The sequence below is a fragment of the Salvelinus fontinalis genome, chromosome 14, assembly GCF_029448725.1.
Source record: "Salvelinus fontinalis isolate EN_2023a chromosome 14, ASM2944872v1, whole genome shotgun sequence".
Taxonomy (NCBI): Eukaryota; Metazoa; Chordata; class Actinopteri; order Salmoniformes; family Salmonidae; genus Salvelinus; species Salvelinus fontinalis.
In genome coordinates this window covers 45002594-45023259 of record NC_074678.1, presented here as the reverse complement: position 1 = coordinate 45023259, position 20666 = coordinate 45002594, and the positions used below count along the sequence as shown (strand labels likewise).

Sequence of the window (20666 nt, the reverse complement as noted above, 5' to 3'; positions counted from 1 at the left end):
AGTTGAAACTGGTGGACTGGGGACAGCACAACCAGGTGGACTGGTTACAGCAAGGAGCCATTAGGCTAGGTAGTCCTGAGGCATGGTCCTAGGATGATATTATATTAGGATGATCATCTCGTCATTACATACAGATCTCTGGTGTAAATGGGAAGGTGCACAGAAAGAGACGAGACCAAAAAGACAACATGAGAACAAGCGGCCATAAACGCTCATAGAAACAAAAGAAAACAAAATCTTGATGCCTTGCGATACAGGCATTTGGAATATCGTGCAAAAACATTAATTCGACTTTATTAAATTTATCGTCCAGCCCTAGTTTGTGTGTGTGTGTAAGGTCCAGTAAGTGTGCATGGAGCCAGTGCAAGAATGTCAGTGCAAAGAAAAGGGGCTCAATGCAAATAGTCCGGGTATCCATTTGATTAACTGTTCAGCAGTCTTATGGCTTGGAGGTAGAAGCTGTTCAGGAGCCTTTTGATCCCAGACTTGTCGCTCAGGTACTGCTTCCATTGCGGTAACAGAGAGAACAGTCTATGACCTGGTGACTGGAGTCTTTGACAATTTTTAGGGCTTTCCTCTGACACCGCCTGGTATAGAGGTCCTGGATTGCAGGATGTACTGGACAGTACGCACTACCCACTAGCGCATTGCGATCGGATGCCAAGCAGTTGCCATACCAAGTGGCATGCAGCCAGTCAAGATGCTCTCAATGGTGCAGCTGAACAACGTTTTGAGGATCTGAGGGCCCATGACAAATCTTTTCAGCCTCCTGAGTGGGGGAAGAGGCGTTGTCGTGCTCTCTTCAAGATTATGTTGGTGTGTTTGGCTCATGATAGGTTAAGGCTGAGCGGTATACCTTTTCTTACGATATACTGTTATTGGTGCACGGACCAGTTTGGGTTTTTACTTTACCTTCTATAACGGTATTTGAATGTTTGGTTTGTTAAATGTTATACGCGGTGTGTAATGTCCATCTTTATATTTTACTTCGTTACTTGAGTCCTGCCGCTTTCCACACAGACCTTTCACTCAAGCTCATTTGTTGTTCCTCGACCAAGAGACACTTGCGTTCAGTCTGCATGGTCAATGCAGGACACGCAACAATGTTGATGACAACAATGCTGTTTTCACTTTGGTTCTTAATATAAATCCACTAGCGTTTTTATAATTACACTATTAGTTTGTGTTTCTTACATCTGCAAACAGCTAGTGTATTTTCTTAGCAAGTTGTTCCTAAATCTTGTTAGCCGCTAATGCTAATCGCTAGCTAGCTAATACATGTACTGAGTAAGAGCTTACATAATTAGCTATACAGCCTGATAATACCAGTGATGGTTTAGACCTAAATCAGCATGTTTGTGCAACAGTATCTTCTAAATGAAAGAGGAATACACGAAGCAAGAATGTCAGCTACACGAAGTAGTTAAGAGAGAACGTTCAATGTAGCCAAAGATTATAGGGTCCCCTAGGAAACACATAACAACACTTTAGTTCCTACCCTGACACAACTCCTCCCTGGCATTTCCATTTCTTGTCATGTCAAACACTTTATTCAAAGTGCCCACTATTATATTTTAACTATATCATTTGAATAGTCATTGTATTTCCATGATTCCAACAGTTAACCCAAGTGTTTTGCTCTAAATCGCTAGTCAAATTGCAATTGCAACAATTGGTTAAAAATAAGGCTCCGATTTCTTGCACATCGTGCGTGGCAGTGTGGAAATTCTCAAATAAGTGCAGGAAATGTTTACTTTGGTTGAATTGAACAGTATAAAACAATCAGAAGGGAGAAAGAACCATTGAAGTCTCTTAGAATGTATGTGTTTCCACCCTAGGGTTACGCAGTACTCATAAAGCAAATTAAGAACTTTATTTATTCCAAAACATAAAATACTGTCATAACGTCCAATTTAAAAATAAATCCCCCCCAAAATTTGGGGGTGGGGGGGCATATCACCCAGCCCTATGATAGGTTCTCAGTGATGTGGACACAGAGGAACTTGAAGCTCTCATCCCGCCCCACTACAGCCCCGTTGATGTGAATGGGGGCGTGCTCGGCCCTCTGTTTCCTGCAGTCCACGATTAACTCCTTTTGTCTTGCTGACGTTGAAGGAGAAGTTGTTGTCCTGGCACCACACTGCCAGGTCTCTGAGCTCCTCCCCGTAGGCTGTCTCATCGTTCTCGGCGATTAGGCCCACCACAGTCGTGCCTTCTGCAAACTTAATGATAGTGTTGGAGTGCCCGGCCACATAGTTGTGGGTGAACAGGGAGTACAGGAGGGGACTAAGCACGCACCCCTGTGGTGGATGTGTTGTTACCTACCTTCACCACCTGGGTGCGGCCCATCAGGAAGTCCTGAATCCAGTTGCAGAGGGAGTTGTTTAATCCCTGGGTCCTTAGCTTAGTGATGAGCTTGGAGGGCACTATGCTGATGATCGCTGAGCTGTAGTCAATGAACAGCTTTCTCATGTAGGGGTTCCTTTTGTCCAGGTGGGAAAGGGCAGTATGGAGTGCAATAGTGATTGCGTCATCTATGAATCAGTTGCGGCGGTATGCAGGCTTGAGCAGTAGGTATACTGGGGTATTTGGAAAAAGCCATGAGATGGGTTTTTCAATACCATCAAATAGGGCTTGGCGTTATGGCCAAAATCTCATATCCCGATAGGTCATTTCATATCCCGATAACAATACATATCACGATATACACATTTTCTGTAAATTCAATGAATAAATAGTTTATATAAAATGACCTTGTGAAGGCCTATTTCTTATTACATTTTGAATTATACTCAACAAATTAAAGGTATTTGCATTTGGTACCTTGGGTCGAGTGTTTGCACCAACTCATGAAACCCCCTGTTTCTCGACCGTGTAAATTGGGGCCATGTCTTTGCAGATGTAAGTTGTAACGGCAGCTGTTCTCCTTCCATCTTCGTGATTCTTTGCCATATGGTGTGCAGCGGGCAGAAGCCTCTTGCAACGTCTGAGTCAGGGGTTTGTTTTGAGCACTCGACTGTACTTTTTTGGGTCTCATCCGTAGACTCTCTCCGTACTGTTTCACATGATTCTTGCGTAGGTGGTAAGAGGTTAGTGGTGTTTGAGCCTGTTGTTGGGACCGGCCTGCGGTATATTTTGCAGAGGATGGTTTTCTGGTCCGTGTCAGACTTTTCATACCCAAACCACGTCCATGCGACCGAAGTAGCCCCTCTTTTAGGTACGGTCTCCGTGCTCTGTGTCGCGTTCACTCTCCTCTATGTTTGTTTGTGTTGCAAAGCGACTTCCAATTGCCGAACACTATTGCCGTAAAGTGTGATTTGCGACACAACGAAATAAACGGTAGAGCATAATATGAAACGATAGACGTTTTTCTACCGTCACACGATATATATCGTCATATCGCCCGGCCCTACCGTCAACTATTTTTTGGGGAAGTTTTTCAATGATTTTGAATATTTGTAGCAACTTTTTAAGTTAATACTTGCTGTCAACTTGTGCAATACGTTAGGAGATAAAGCATATTGCGTTCTTCATTTCACATGTCACATTATTCCCCAGAACAGTTGAGCCAGTCATGTGTTCCTTGTAAAGTGCATAACAAGAGAAAGCGGGAGCTGGTGAGTCCAGTAAGACCCTTTTTAGTACTGTTTTCCTTTTGAATCAATTCATTTCACTCAGAATGTGCATGCAAATCAGGACAAATGGCTAGATCTTTTCAATGCAAGTTCCAAATCACTGCCAGACAAAGATGTTTGCCTGTTGAGGTTATACGGAAGTAAAGTAATGCCCAGGTCCATGTTCTTCCCTAGCCTGGGTGCTATTCTGAGACATTTGCTTCAGTCTTTTCAGTCTAGAAACAAAACTAGGAATTGTTATATGGGTGCGGTATTCAGTGATTTGGATCTTCCTTTCCTGATCAAAGGGCAGTAACTTATTTTGAGCTGCCCAAGACATTCAGTGTTACAAACGTAAATAATGTTTAATATAGGATGCATGCTAAAACAGTGTGCTTGGCTAGATCATTGTGACAAACTAATATCCTTCTGCTCTCTGTGTAATTTGAATGAGCTTGCAAAAATCCTTAACGAGCATAGCAGTAAGCTACTGTAGCATTACTTCATCAAACTTTAAAACAGAATTTTACAAGAATGAGAAATAATGTCAACACAATGTCTGTAGTGGCAGTTCAGTCTAGAATGGCTGGTCGTTCAGAATGGAATGCCCGACCCCAGAGATCAAAACACGCACTTTCATTTCATTCAATATTTTTTTTTATATATATGAGATATAATTTTTTTTTTTTTTAAAGGATGACTGTGTGTTGCGCTGAATGAAAGTGTGTGTATATATATATATATATATATATATATATATATATATATATATATATATATATATATATATATTTATTAGCCGTCCCTTTTCTGTGTAATTTGCCAATTATTAAACAGTTCAGCAGTAGCCTAACAATAGTGCCACAGAGTATAATAATGAATTTTATAGATATCGTCCCATCTTCATTTAGTTGTTCCAGAATGAGCTGAAACAACCTTGGGCTGGTCCCTAGGCCAGTGGTCTCACCTTTTTTTGTTAAAATGTTCATGCCAGGAACTGAGCAATGATTACAATTGGTTGAGGAGTTACTGTCTTCTCGGAAGACTGGGAGACTAGTGGGCTGCCTTGCAGTGTATAAAAAAAATCTTCTACTGCTTTTTTCTCTGTTTTTGGAGAAGTAATAAAAATAACATGTGCCGATGAGGTCGGAGCTAAATTTGTCCCAGACAGACAGAAGGGGAGGCTGCTTCCTCTTGCTTTTTCATTGTCACTCTTGATCTTCACTATGGTGAGCGAATTCAAAAGCAGATCTTCTCTCTGCAAATCTTTTTTAGTGAAGATTCATCATACATATGGTCGTATAGGCAGGGGAATTCTTTTTTTGTCTTTTGCCCTTTGTGTTCAAATAGGCCTACAGTATGTCTTCATTACAATATTTAGATTATTAAATTAGAAGTCTGTCAATTTGCTCACCAGGGTCTACTTCGCTGTTTAGCATTCATTACTTTTTCTAGTAGAGTTGAATCTGATATTGCCCGCCCACTGTTAGTTATGTCATCACCACATGCAATGCTTAAGCCCTTAAATGGCTAATCCCTTTACTACAGTGGTCTTTCTTGGCAGTGTAGCTCTCTTGTCATGCAGGGCACGTCATATGGACCATATGAATTCTGTGCCCTCCCATTTTGAATTTGACACTGCACCCGTGTACCACATTAGACATGACAGACATACCCTTTGTATACATTTTTCATACAGTATAGGTCCACGTTTTAACCTATGCTATATAGCTAGCCTATAGCTTAATTGCAGCAAAATTGTAGATGAAATGTACACATTATATTCTGTCTTATTATCATATTGTCATACTCTTAGTTCATGTCTTGGTAATTTTATTGTATTTAGTCTATTTTTACATAATGTAATTGTACTTCTGCTATGTCGTTTAGTCTAGGAATTTGAGGCCTCCGTGCAATTATAAGCTGAATGGTATTTATAGCATGTTGACGTTACAAAAAGAACCTCCAACAGTGACAGAGCCATAACCTATTATATTGTTTACTGTATGTGAGTTACTTATTAAAGGTGCAATATGCAGAAATTGCTCCGCCAATTCCTAGTTGCTAAAATTCGAATAGTTCGCCTAATTTCCGTTTGACTAAACAAGCAGTCATTGTGTAGAGAATCATTGCACCACCTAATCCAGCTGTGAAATATATTTTCCATAACCAAAAACATTGTATTTTCAGCTGTTTGAAGCTGGTGTAGCCCAAAAAGTTACATATTGCAGCTTTAACTCAAAATATGTTTGTAATTTCATTACCGGTACACAAGTAGCATTTTCCATGTTATCTGTGAGTGAGTTAGTCTCTCAGCCCATCCCTGAAGTATTTGCTTCCCCAGTTGTAGTTTCAGTTTGAATCCTTCCCTTTCTCCTCTAAAAACAATCCCTTAGCCTAACCGACATTAACACAAACCTCAACGATATAATTACTCTAGGCAGTGTTGTCCAATAATCGGGTTGTAAAATGGCAGAGTTATGTCTGTATGTTATTATGAAGCAACTCTGAGCCTGGGCACGTTCTACTTCCATCTCTGACTAATTACATATACTGTAAGTCTGTATGGCTTCTGTCAGGTGCAACTAAACTCCACAATAGCTAGCATTGCCTTTCGTTACGAGAATAGAAATATAATATCCTATGTCAAATGAATGGTACTTCACTTTCCTCAAGGCCTTTGGAATCTCACTTTGTAGTCTCTGATAAGTAAAAGTACCTGTCATGTTAAGTGTATGTTTGGTTTGAATACTTGAACATGCTGTTGACTTGAGTATTGAGTGTTCTCCTAACCACCCTGGTGTGTGTGTGTTTTCACAGGCATCCGCTCATGGGATGTGGACCTGACATTCTGTAACCTGGACGAGCAGCTCAAGCTCTTTGTGTCTCGACACTCTGCCTTCTTCTCGGAAGAAATAAAAGGTAAGGAGCTTTTTCCGTCCGTCTATCCTTCTGGGTAAAAACATCAGTGACTGAACTGTAAAACCCCTCCCTGTTGGCCCTCAGTATTAAGTCTCTTGACACGATGGGGATCATGGCAAGGGATCCGTCGTCCTTGATCGGCTTGGTTTCGACTGTACGTCTTTATCCGTTTCAACGCAGAAAATGACGTCTTAATGGTTGCTGTTGTGGTTGGTATAGTGAGGACCAGCTGCAGTAACTTGAGACAGTCTGTGTCAGGTCATGCTGGAACAAAAAGCTGAGGAGCTGTCCAGCTGATTTGTGTCATACCATTTGTGAACTGTACTTGGAATGTTTTGACAGGCTCTCGTTTGCTGGTGTTGTGAAATATATACAGTATATCACAAAAGTGAGTACGCCCCTCACATTTTTGTAAATATTTGAGTATATCTTTTCATGTGACAACACTGAAGAAATGACACTTTGCTACATTGTAAAGTAGTGAGTGTACAGCTTGTATAGCAGTGTACATTTGCTGTCCCCTCAAAATAACTCAACACACAGCCATTAATGTCTAAACCGCTGGCAACAAAAGTGAGTACACCCCTAAGTGAAAATGTCCAAATTGGGCCCAATTAGCCATTTTCCCTCCCCGGTGTCATGTGACTCTTTAGTGTTACAAGGTCTCAGGTGTGAATGGGGAGCAGGTGTGTTAAATTTGGTGTCATCGCTCTCACACTCCCTCATACTGACTGGTCACTGGAAGTTCAACATGGTACCTCATGGCAAAGAACTCTCTGAGGATCTGAAAAAAATATTTGTTGATCTACATAAAGATGGCCTGGGCTATAAGAAGATTGCCAAGACCCTGACACTGAGCTGCAGCACGGTGGCCAAGACCATACAGAGGTTTAACTGGACAGGTTCCACTCAGAACAGGCCTCGCCATGGTCGACCAAAGAAGTTGAGTGCACGTGCTTGGCGTCATATCCAGAGGTTGTCTTTGGGAAATAGACGTATGAGTGCTGCCAGCATTGCTGCAGAGGTTGAAGGGGTGGGGGGTCAGCCTGTCAGTGCTCAGACCATACGCCGTACACTGCATCAAATTGGTCTGCATGGCTGTCGTCCCAGGTGGAAGCCTCTTCTAAAGATGATGCACAAGAAAGCCCGCAAACAGTTTGCTGAAGACAAGCAGACTAAGGACATGGATTACTGGAACCATGTCCTGTGGTCTGATGAGACCAAGATAAACGTATTTGGTTCAGATGGTGTCAAGCGTGTCTGGCGGCAACCTGGTGAGGAGTACAAAGACAAGTGTGTCTTGCCTACAGTCAAGCATGGTGGTGGGAATGTCATGGTCTGGGGCTGCATGAGTGCTGCCGGCACTGGGGAGCTACAGTTCATTGAGGGAACTGTGAATACCAACATGTACTGTGACATACTGAAGCAGATCATGATCCCCTCCCTTCGGAGACTGGGCCGCAGGGCAGTATTCCAACATGATAACGACCCCAAACACACCTCCAAGACGACCACTGCCTTGCTAAAGAAGCTGAGGGTAAAGGTGATGGACTGGCCAAGCATGTCTCCAGACCTAAACCCTATTGAGCATCTGTGGGGCATCCTCAAACGGAAGGTGGAGGAGTGCAAGCTCTCTAACATCCACCAGCTCCGTGATGTCGTCATGGAGGAGTGGAAGAGGACTCAAGTATCAACCTGTGAAGCTCTGGTGAACTCCATGCCCAAGAAGGTTAAGGCAGTGCTGGAAAATGATGGTGGCCACACAAAATATTGACACTTTGGGACCAATTTGGACATTTTCACTTAGGGGTGTACTCACTTTTGTTGCCAGCGGTTTAGACATTAATGGCTGTGTGTTGAGTTATTTTGAGGGGACAGCAAATGTACACTGTTATACAAGCTGTACACTCACTACTTTACATTGTAGCAAAGTGTCATTTCTTCAGTGTTGTCACATGAAAAGATATACCCAAATATTTACAAAAATGTGAGGGGTGTACTCACTTTTGTGATATACTGTATATATTTTTTTGCAGTCCACTGAGCCAAGGCAATTAAGTTCACCAAATTGGTCAAACCTGGCTCTCTTCTGAACATAGATATTATCCAGTATGTTGCCATAGATTCGCCCCCTCTAGACTCCGTTTACTATGAGTTTCGCTTTCTGCCAGGCACAGTTCATTGCATTTCAGCTCGAATTGCTCAAAGGAACTAGAAGTCTTGCCGCTGCCGTTCCGGTGCTTTCATTGTGTCACCGATACGGTGGAAAATTTAGAAAAAGGCATGTAGTAGTTCCACATGGTTGTCCCTGGGCCTGTTTGATGAGCTGCCGCTCATCGTTACCGCGAAATGCCAACTCCTGTTGACATGGGTAGAATGATGTAGCATTAATTAGCTAGGTCTTAAAAAATCTCACCATTCTCTTTGACCTTTGCATTGTGCATGCTGATTTTCAATCTCCGTTGTTCATTCAATGCCAGACCTATCCGTGAGCTGCCAAATGTCTGAAGAGCTATTGATCTAAATGATGCCATTATTTTTCCTGTCCAAATATTGACCCATACTTGTACGCCTGCTATTATTTTCTTTATGTTGTCTGGCTCCTTATCAAAGTTCATTCAATGAGTTACATTGAATATCTGTGTGAATACGGTTTATGACCCACTTTTCAAACTCGACAGCTGTGAAATTGAGCAAAGACACATGATGAAAAGCAAAAAAAGCATTTTCTGTGAAACACATTGTTACATCTCATGAGTCACAGTTCTTAGAGAAGATGCCATAAGCATAAATTAGTCGATCATTCTAAATAGTACAAGAGAGTTGCTTTGAATGTGAATAGCCATTCTGCTATGCTCCAACAAACTGAGCCATTTGAACCTCCTTACATTACTCTATAGCTTACAATCCATTTCGCATTCTATTATTGACCCCTGTTAGGTGTGTGTGTGTCCCTCCCTGCTGTTGGCATGCTGGGCCACAGTGGTTAGCAACACGGCAGTACCCTTGGACTTGGTGTTTGCGTGCAGAGAGGCTGTGGCAGCCGTTAGCTGGGGGCTGCAAGCCGCTTGTGGATTAGAACGTTTGACTAGCTCGGCTGGTCAGGGTCTGCTCAGTCAGGCAAACACCAGCGAGTTTACACTCGAGTGGAGATGGAGCTCGCTTCCCCACGAGATTTTATCTCCCGTGATATAAAAGAAGCAGTTATCTGGTTGCTCTGTCAGCGTCTTTCGATTCAGCCCCACTGAAAAGCCTCATTCGGATAGACTGATGAACTTTTCAGATGAGTGGGCTATTTATTTATCTATCATCCAGATAATCGACAAAACATCCGGAAGAATTCTAGAATTGACTTTGAGAGAAATACTTGTTTTGTCTTTACTTCTCCCTCAGCCAAACATCTACTTGAGAAATCTAGCAGAGTATCACCAGCCTTGGTCAAGGCAGAAAGCGTCAACCCAGATAACTTCTGGGTTATCTGCCCATCTGCCGCTAATGATAGACATGAGTCAATGTTTTATTTGACTGGCTGGGATGGTGTACGCAATGCCATGGGTGGTAATTGGTGCTGTCCACTACCAGTGGTCAGCTGGCTGTTTCTTCATGTCATGTCAGTTGATAATTTAAGCTAAGTGATGTTTTCCAAAGCCCAGATAGCGACCCACCTAAGTTACAGCAGGAGTTGTCTTGCATAGCCAGATGTCGTATTCTCATGTTTGCTCTGTATAGTGACGCCTGGAAATGTCAGAACACTCCTGTGAGATCCAGAGGCCAACAAGCAACCTCCTTTTTGTCTTCTTGTAGAATAACTTAAACGCCACGCACACCAGACTATAGCCGTAGAAATATTGCAATTAGATCTGTACTCTGGAGCCAATCTTACTGGGCCTCAGTGTTCTTCCTTTACACCTCAACAATACAACTTCGGCAGAGTAGCTCCTTCGGACGGTTATTTGAATCTTTGCAGTGTAGTTTGCGTGGAGAGTTAGTGATAATGTTAGTGGGGAGGACAGAGGAATGAGACAAGTTGGTTGATGGAAAGCAGAGAGAGAAATCCCAGGGAGCTTGGGAGGAGGAGAGAGAGTGTGTGTGACCTCACAGCTGACAATAGTTTGCCACAGCTGCACCATCCTCGCCCTGAAGCCCATCTTCCCTCAGTCTCCAAAACATTTGTTTATCCTCGGGACAACTTTCTCCTCAAGTATCAAGAACTACCTCGCCCAACCTTCAGGCCTCACCCATTCACAATCTGTGTGTCACACCCCAACACCCGCAATACATCCACACTTGCACTTTCATGCTAGCTCAGGCTATCGCAACTCTGTAAAAGGAATACTATGTTACTGCAGTGCTCCACTATGGAATCTGTGCTGCAGAGCCTCTTCCGGGCAGCAGGCTGACTAATGGCAGGCCAGCTGTTGAGGAATGTGGGGCGTCAGCCTGTGTGTGTGTGTGTGTGTGTGTGTGTGTGTGTGTTTACACTAGAGGAGTGCTACTGGGCAGGGTGGTGCAGGATTGGGGAGCATGACAGTCATCAGGGGGCACATGGTGTGCTACACAGTGCCTTGCCTTGCTCTCATTTCACAGGCCTACAGTATAACCTTATCCAGAATGGGCTAATTCATGACAAATACCTAATACAAATAAGTTAGAATATACAGTATATTGGAGGAAAGTTACCAAACAGAGTGACACAGTTTTAGTAATTAGGCTACTCTATAGCTGCAAGCTAATGAATATGATACTGATAGATATATGTTTTGGAAAAGGGGACTTTTTTTTTCTTCTTGTGAGGCTGACTGTCTCCTGTTACAGTGGGCAGGGCTCCAGGCTGACTGTCCCCTGCTACAGTGGGCAGGGCTCCAGGCTGACTGTCCCCTGTTACAGTGGGCAGGGCTCCAGGCTGACTGTCTCCTGTTACAGTGGGCAGGGCTCCAGGCTGACTGTCCCCTGTTACAGTGGGCAGGGCTCCAGGCTGACTGTCCCCTGTTACAGTGGGCAGGGCTCCAGGCTGACTGTCCCCTGTTACAGTGGGCAGGGCTCCAGGCTGACTGTCCCCTGTTACAGTGGGCAGGGCTCCAGGCTGACTGTCCCCTGTTACAGTGGGCAGGGCTCCAGGCTGACTGTCCCCTGTTACAGTGGGCAGGGCTCCAGGCTGACTGTCCCCTGTTACAGTGGGCAGGGCTCCAGGCTGACTGTCCCCTGTTACAGTGGGCAGGGCTCCAGGCTGACTGTCCCCTGTTACAGTGGGCAGGGCTCCAGGCTGACTGTCCCCTGTTACAGTGGGCAGGGCTCCAGGCTGACTGTCCCCTGTTACAGTGGGCAGGGCTCCAGGCTGACTGTCCCCTGTTACAGTGGGCAGGGCTCCAGGCTGACTGTCCCCTGTTACAGTGGGCAGGGCTCCAGGCTGACTGTCCCCTGTTACAGTGGGCAGGGCTCCAGGCTGACATTTTCCCCTGGTGGCACAGCTAGGGCATTTGAAATTTGAGGTTTCACCAATGTGATTGCTTTGGTGAAAGCAGACAAGTCTAATGTGTTTTACAAAGTATATTGAAAGCAGGTGTTTCAACACAGGTGTTTAATATGCTTAGTCATGTATAAAAATGCCCAGTTGCCCATTATTTAGCTACCATGGCTAGAAGAAGAGATGTCAGTGACTGTGAAAGAAGGGTCTCAAAGGAGCATAGGCGGTTTAAGTGGTGTGTGTGTCTGTGTGTTTGTCACAGATTTCAATTGAACACTTATGGGAGATTCTTGAGCGGCATCTGGGATAGCGTTTTCCACCACCATCAACAAACACCCAATGATGGGATTTCTTGTGAAAGAATGGTTTCGCATCCCTCCAGTAGTTCCAGACACTTGTAGAATCTATGCCACGGTGCTTTGAAGCTGGTGGCTCGTGGTGCCACAACACCCTATTAAGACACTATGTTGGAGTTTCCTTTATTTGGGCAGTTACCCGTGTTTTCAATGGGATTTTTATTTATTTATCAGAGCTGCTTTCTTTTATCATTATTTAATTTGTCATGTTCAAATTATGTCCTTGTATTGAAGCCTAAACTATTAACAGTGGTTATTACTGTAAATCTCTTCATGACTGAGGATCTATTGGTATGTACTACTGCCATATTGCATATACATACTGTGAATGCAACTGTCTGGTAGTACACATCCAATTCCCTTCGTATGAACTCTGAGGATAGTGCCAAAAATGTCCTTATTTGAGTCAGTTCTCGTGGATAATCCAGTCTGAAGCCCAGTTGGGTGGGTGAGAAATATTTATTCATCCTTACGTCGTCTTTGCTGCTCAAAATATATTTGTGTTTCTAGGCCCTCAGCTCCTTCCTGATCCTGAAACATTTGCCTTGAGGTCAAGCTTGCCTTTTTCTTATCACGCCTTACGTACAGTATTTTATTGTATATATTCTCCCTGTTAAATGAATTTGACCTTTTTCTATTAGCAAGGTTAAGACTACTACTAATGTCCTAAAAGCAGTCCACTCTGGATTCTTTGTGATGAAAACAAGGTAATGTATGTCACTGGCATTAAAGCTGCAATATGTAACTTTCTGGGCCACCTGACCAAATTCACATAGAAATGTGAGTTATAGATCTGTCACTGCAAGTAAGTCTAAGAAGCAGTAGTAGAGTTGTTATAAGTGCACTATTTCTATGTTTCCCATTCTAATGTTTTGTTTTTGCGTCTTTTACTTTCGGTTTTGTACACCAGCTGAAAATACAATATTTTTGGTTATGGAAGAGCTATTTCACAGCAGTTCAGATGGTACAATTATTCTCTACACTATATTTGCTTGTTTTGTCATATTAACCGAAACAGTAAACATTTTAGCAACCAGGAAATGTCGGAGTGATTTCTGCATAGTGCACCTTTAAATCTGATTGCTTTGGTGAAAGCAGACAATTCAACTTGTTTAAATTGGCTTTGAATAAAAGCTTTGTATGATGAAATTGCAATGTGACTCGTGAATTGAACACTTGTTTTGGTTTGATTGTGTGTGTCTAGGTATCATGGAACTCAACACTGTGTTTTCAAATATCCCTTGAAAAATATTAGACCTTATAAAATGTGCAATCATTTTTTTGTTGGATCATAAAATCAGAGTGCATTATATCAGATAGTTTGTTTTCACACACTCTTGTCAGATGCTGAATGTTTATAAATAAATGTATTTTCCCCCCCTCCACTTTATCACACAATTTGCATAACGTCACCGGTGCTGCTGCGGTCGTTCTCTGTGGAAATATGTTGTTCAAAGTGGCTAGAGAGAAATGATGTACTACTGGGAAAACTATATGCTGCTGAAAATATTAAGATAGAAGCTTATGCATCCTATAGGATGACTCATGAAAGGCGCTTGGCTACGTTTTATTCAGTCGCACTCCATTTAATAAGAGAGGAAACGCAAAGCTGGCACCTGTCGTCATTCCAATCCTCACACACACATGCTGACCCTGCAACTAGACAGAAATAAACTATCTGATTAAAAGAGATGAAGTCCAGACAGGCTAGGCCTATTTTTAGGAAACTTTCTGAATGGACATAGAGAATTAGTGAAGTCATACACGCACACCCACCCACCTAAAATGACCCATCAATCAAAGCCGCCTGCAGCACATCTCTCTTGACACAATCAAATCACATTTGTCCTTTCCCAAAAACGTATTAGCTTAAAATCCTTTCTGTAGGATATTTTTAAAATGGTCTACGTTAAAACATGTTGGTATTACAGACTTGGACAGGGAGAGGTTGAAAATGTCAGTGAAGACACTTGCCGGTTGGTCAGCGCATGCTCGCAGTACACGTTCTGGTAATCCATCTGGCCCTGCGGCCTTGTGAACATTGACCTGTCTAAAGGTCTTACTGAACTTTCTCCATTTAGAGACAATTTGCCTTACTGTGGACTGATGAACATCGAGGCTTTTAGAGATACTTTTGTAACTCTTTCCAGCTTTATGCAAGCCAAAAATTCATAATCTTAGGTCTTCTTATCTCTTTTGTTCGAGGCGTGGTTCACATCAGGCAATGCTTCTTGTGAATAGCAAACTCACAATTAATTAATTAATACCTTTTTTATAGGGCAAGGCAGCTCTAACCAACATCTCCAATCTCATCTCATTGATGGGACTCCAGGTTAGCTGACTCCAATTAGCTTTTGGAGAAGTCATTAGCCTAGGGGTTCACATACTTTCCCCAACCTACCATTGTTGTGACTTAGATGATCAGATCACGTTTTATGCAGAAATCTAGGTAAATCCAAAGGGTTCACATACTTTTTCCTGCCACTGTACAATTATCTAGACTAAACGGAGCCCCTGTACATTGACCCTGTACCGGTACCCCTTGTATATAGCCTCGCTGTTGTTTTTTTACTGCTGCTCTTGAACATAGATGTAGACAGACTAAGTTAGCAAAAACAATTGCTTGTGTACTCTGTTTTTTTGTGTATTTATTTATTAGGGGTACACTCTCGCTATTAGGTAAAGTTAATCTACATGAAAATTAAATGTAATAAAACATTAATGTAGGCCTATTTAAACGGTTTCGACGGTTGTTTTATTTTCATGGCGGTCTTCATCCATTACAGTCAGTTACACGGTTATTAAATATCCGTCCTAGCCTTAGTCACAGCATCACACAATAATACAAATAGGAGTAATCATCCTATAACGTCATTGTAAAGTCAAGCACAATGCTCTATTGAGAAGTGTAAGAGACCACAGATGGCATTTGAAATATTATTTCTCTCATTAAAAAGTTAAGTTCCAAAGATATCCAGGAAATAAATATTTAAGAAATAAATTAATCCAGTGATTGTCAGGAATTTTGGGTTGACAATTTAAGCTTTTTATTTATTTATTTACTGTCAAAATAAGGCTCTAGATTTTTTTGTTCAATAGAGATGAATTTGCTTCAATCTTTGTGCAAAAATATTACATAGGCATAATTCAATTTGCTAGTTCAACGCCTGACGACGTGCAAACTCAAAACACATTAGCTAGATCGCTAAGTGTAAATGGAACAACTATTGCTAGTATCCATGTATTAATCAAAGAGTAAATGTAATTTCCTACTTTGCAATGAGGCCTATTGCACTGGCGATGGCCGATATTTGAAAGCCATATCAGATATCTCGATTGTAAAAGTGTGCTTTGAGATAGATATATACACTGCTCAAAAAAATAAAGGGAACACTTAAACAAGACAATGTAACTCCAAGTCAATCATACTTCTGTGAAATCAAACTGTCCACTTAGGAAGCAACACTGATTGACAATAAATTTCACATGCTGTTGTGCAAATGGAATAGACAAAAGGTGGAAATTATAGGTAATTAGCAAGACACCCCCAAAAAAGGAGTGATTGGGCAGGTGGTGATCACAGACCACTTCTCAGTTCCTATGCTTCCTGGCTGATGTTTTGGTCACTTTTGAATGCTGGCGGTGCCCTCACTCTAGTGGTAGCATGAGACAGAGTCTACAACCCACACAAGTGGCTCAGGTAGTGCAGTTCATCCAGGATGGCACATCAATGCGAGCTGTGGCAAAAAGGTTTGCTGTGTCTGTCCGCGTAGTGTCCAGAGCATGGAGGCGCTACCAGGAGACAGGCCAGTACATCAAGAGACGTGGAGGAGGCTGTAGGAGGGCAACAACCCAGCAGCAGGACCGCTATCTCCGCCTTTGTGCAAGGAGGTGCACTGCCAGCGCCCTGCAAAATGACCTCCAGCAGGCCACAAATGTGCATGTGTCTGCTCAAACGGTCAGAAACAGACTCCATGAGGGTGGTATGAGGGCCCGACGTCCACAGGTGGGGGTTGTGCTTACAGCCCAACACCGTGCAGGACATTTGGCATTTGCCAGAGAACACCAAGATTGGCAAATTCGCCACTGGCGCCCTGTGCTCTTCACAGATGAAAGCAGGTTCACACTGAGCACATGAGCACATGTGACAGAGTCTGGAGACGCCGTGGAGAACGTTCTGCTGCCTGCAACATCCTCCAGCATGACCGGTTTGGCGATGGGTCAGTCATGGTGTGGGGTGGCATTTCTTTGTGGGGCCGCACAGCCCTCCATGTGCTCGCCAGAGGTAGCCTGACTGCCAATAGGTACCGAGATGAGATCCTCAGACCCCTTGTGAGACCATATGCTGACACATGCACATTTGTGGCCTGCTGGAGGTCATTTTGCAGGGCGCTGGTATGCTCCTCCTTGCACAAAGGCGGAGGTAGCGGTCCTGCTGCTGGGTTGTTGCCCTCCTACAGCCTCCTCCACGTCTCCTCCTGGCCTGTCTCCTGGTAGCGCCTCCATGCTCTGGACACTACGCTGACAGACACAGCAAACCTTTTTGCCACAGCTCGCATTGATGTGCCATCCTGGATGAACTGCACTACCTGAGCCACTTGTGTGGGTTGTAGACTCCGTCTCATGCTACCACTAGAGTGAGGGCACCGCCAGCATTCAAAAGTGACCAAAACATCAGCCAGGAAGCATAGGAACTGAGAAGTGGTCTGTGATCACCACCTGCAGAATCACTCCTTTTTTGGGGGTGTCTTGCTAATTGCCTATAATTTCCACCTTTTGTCTATTCCATTTGCACAACAGCATGTGAAATTTATTGTCAATCAGTGTTGCTTCCTAAGTGGACAGTTTGATTTCACAGAAGTGTGATTGACTTGGAGTTACATTGTGTTGTTTAAGTGTTCCCTTTATTTTTTTGAGCAGTGTATAAACAACAAATGTATTCCTACAGAAAGTGACCCTCTTTAATGTGGACAGCTAACTGCTTTCAAATAGGGGTGCACAATATGGGCAAAACATCTAATTGTGATTTATTTATGTTTTCCACCAAATATTGCGATTGCAATTTGACTTACAGATAACTGCCAAAGGAAATACCAACAAAGTATTTTAATAGGGCGGTGAACCATCATGAGCCAGAACAGCTTCAATGCACCTTGGCATAGATTCCAGAAGTGTCTGGAACTCTATTGGAGAGATGCGACACTGTTCTTCCATGACAAATTCCATCATTTGGTGTTTTGTTGGTGGTGATGGAAAACGCTGTCTCAGGCGCCACTCCAGAATCCCCCCATAAGTGTTCAATTGGGTTGAGATCTGGTCGTTTTCATGCTCATCAAACCATTCACTGACCACTTGTGCCCTGTGGGTGGGAGCATTGGCATTCTGTGGGGGTGTAGCCAAAATTATGGCCTGCCCAGCATTTTTATACATGACCCTAAGCATGATGGGATGTTAATTGCGGAATGAATTCAGGAACTACACTTGTGTGGAAGCACCTGCTTTTAATTATACTTTGTATCCCTCATTTACTCAAGTGTTTCCATTATTTTGGCATTATCAAAGCACTTGGGTGAACTGTTGGGATGATAACGTTTGAATAATTATTATATTTCTATGGTTGGTGTTTGACAGAACAACAAATTAAAAAAGCCAGGTAGGAGATATGACATGTTAGGAACCAAAGTCTTTGTCAGTGTTTCCAAGGGGACCCTAATTACAAATTTGAATAGATACATTTAGACAGATTTTAGAATATAGGTAGCTCTGATTCAGAACATAATGTTTCACTAACAACATGCTGACCTAAAAAAATAATAATCTGAAAACCAAATTTGAAAACATGTATTTTTCCACATATGCACACTGTGTTTTTAATTAAATCCACGAAATATACTGAGCTTGTCTGATGCTGTTAGCACACTGTTTGATAAAATAATTAAGATACAAATGACAGAGGCAGAGATCAAGAGCCTAACTAGAACAAAAAAATCTGTTCCCAACCCCCATCCTTCCGCTGCTGCTGGCCTTCACAGATTCTGCCGTTATGCTCCTGAAGTTTCCGGTAATAGGCTACAACAGGTGTACGCAACCTTTTCCATTTGGAGTGCCAATTTATCTTTCTACCGATCTGCGTGCCAGTTATGATTTTCATGTGCACATTTTCATGGAACAGTTTCATTTAATTTATAATAGTCTTTGCATCTCAAAATCATTGCCATGTAGTTCATCTGAATGATATCTAAATTAAAATGACACTAATCTAAAGTAACTTACATTGCCATTGTAAACTATGTAAAAAATAGCCTACATAAAGACAACAAATTAAACCATTGCAGCCTGCAGGTAGAAAATATCCTGATTTAAAAATTAAAAATAATAATAAAAAATCCTATAAATCACATTGGCTATGCATTGCCTGTCTGCAACAAACTTAAAACATTGTATCAACTATCAGAAGGGTCCGGCCCGAAACTTGCGCTAGCAAACTTGCAACATTGTAAACATTTATAAAAAAAATTGAAACTTGTGAGGATCTCCATGCTCATTAGTAACCCATTCAACATATTTTGTGCTACTTCACTCAATCCCATTTTAAGACTCCCATCTTAACTGTTTTACATTACCTGAGACCAACCAGAAATGTTTCCTTGGCAAAATATTCAGAGATTCTCATAAAACAGCCACACGTAGTCTCTCGTTTCTGCATCAACAGTAGGCTATGCTTCAATTGCTCAGTCGGTGTAGTGGACTGCAGGGATGTAGTGCTGTCGGAGCGCCACTTCTCACAATGGTGCTCATTTAGGAAAGTTAGATCAAAGCTGAATCAGTGTCTTGGAAGATCACAACAATAGTATAATGTTACAACAAAAACACCATCTCATTTCCTAGGATATTTTAGGATGGTTAGCATGCACACTAGGCAGAATCTGCTTTGATTGAAACAAAATACAGGAAGGCTATATAGTTCACACCATCTGCTTTAATTTGCTCATGAAACAGTCATTCAAGAAGATCTAAATGCATATTCCCATTAAACTGATTGAGATCAAACGATTGGCATGCAGACGCAGTTTTTCATTTCACAGGTAAAACTAAGAATTATCATTCACGATTGACAGGGATAATGCCCTGGCTTATTTTGAAGTTCGGTATGCCTATCTTATTTTTTTGAAAGTCATTAAAACTGTTATTGAGACAATAGGCAAACGTTGCAATTTGAGGATGCATTTAATGCATATTCTATAATGATATTCAATATTTGACCGTACATCCTTTGAAAAATTGTCATTTGTAAGGCTCTCCAGGGGGGGTTACACTTCCCCAATTTCCGCAAAATCATCATGTTGTCCTGCATTTGGGTATATTTAAATGTGGTCATCCTAGGTCTGCACCACCACCGGTAGCAACCTGTATTAGAGTTGATATTTGCTTTGCTTTACTAGCTAGTTAGCGATTAGTATTATTTTGCTAACTAGTATTTTTGCAGAGAGCAAGACAAACAAACTAATAGTACAATACAGCAAACGTGGATTCACATTAAGAAGCAACGTGGAAAGGAGCGTCATTCTTGTTTTGGAAGAATATTTTGACATCATGCATTGATAGCATGCTGAGAGAATGTAAACAGCTAGGAACTGTGCTGCCTGCTTGAGTGACATGGCAGGAATTGGTGTGCTGGAAGCAAGCAGCCGCATGAAGGGGAGAGGTATTTTGTGAGAGGCTTTCTCATTCCAGCAGCTGGGTGCAGCGGCAGCGCAGACACATTTATTACAGGAGTCATGAGGATAATTCACTTTACTGTTTGACAAATTATTGCCCTTAGGAAAAAATGGTGCAGTCATATTCCAGTATAACCTGCAGTATGCTGCAAATATTGCGTCTAAAATATTGCGTTTTTTTATTTTTTTTATTTATTTTTTTATTTTACTGCAGAATGGGGGCTGCCCTGGTTACCTTCTGTGATTTACAGCTCAGATTAAAACCCTCTATCCAGGGAGCGTGCAATGCAGACACATGGGATGGGGGATGGTCCGTTGTGTTTGGATACACCTGCAAATGGCAAACCTTAAAAAAGAATGACAATTCACCTCAGAAAGAAGCCAGAAGAGAAATATGTCAGAATCTTAAAGATATTCCTCTTTCAAAATCCTGATTTCAAATCTGTTCTACCTTTGCTTTGCGGTCTGACTCATCCAGTTGAAGAATAAAGGCAGAAACTGGAACCATCCAGCTCTGTTTCCTTTCAGCCATATCGCTGTGAATATTTCAGGCTGCTTTCAGCTTCGTCTTTTCCAGCAGCACAGAATGATA

The 20666-nt window shown here is 42.3% G+C and overlaps 1 protein-coding gene across 1 annotated transcript in view; it reads left to right on the top strand.

Annotated features, from left to right (window-relative positions):
* Positions 1–20666, top strand: part of LOC129810968 (microtubule-associated protein 1S-like) — a 45499-nt gene that overhangs the window by 9767 nt on the left and 15066 nt on the right. Inside the window, exon 2 of the mRNA XM_055862015.1 lies at positions 6435–6536. Within this exon, the coding sequence (XP_055717990.1) occupies positions 6435–6536 (102 nt within the window). The remainder of the gene's footprint in view (positions 1–6434; positions 6537–20666) is intronic.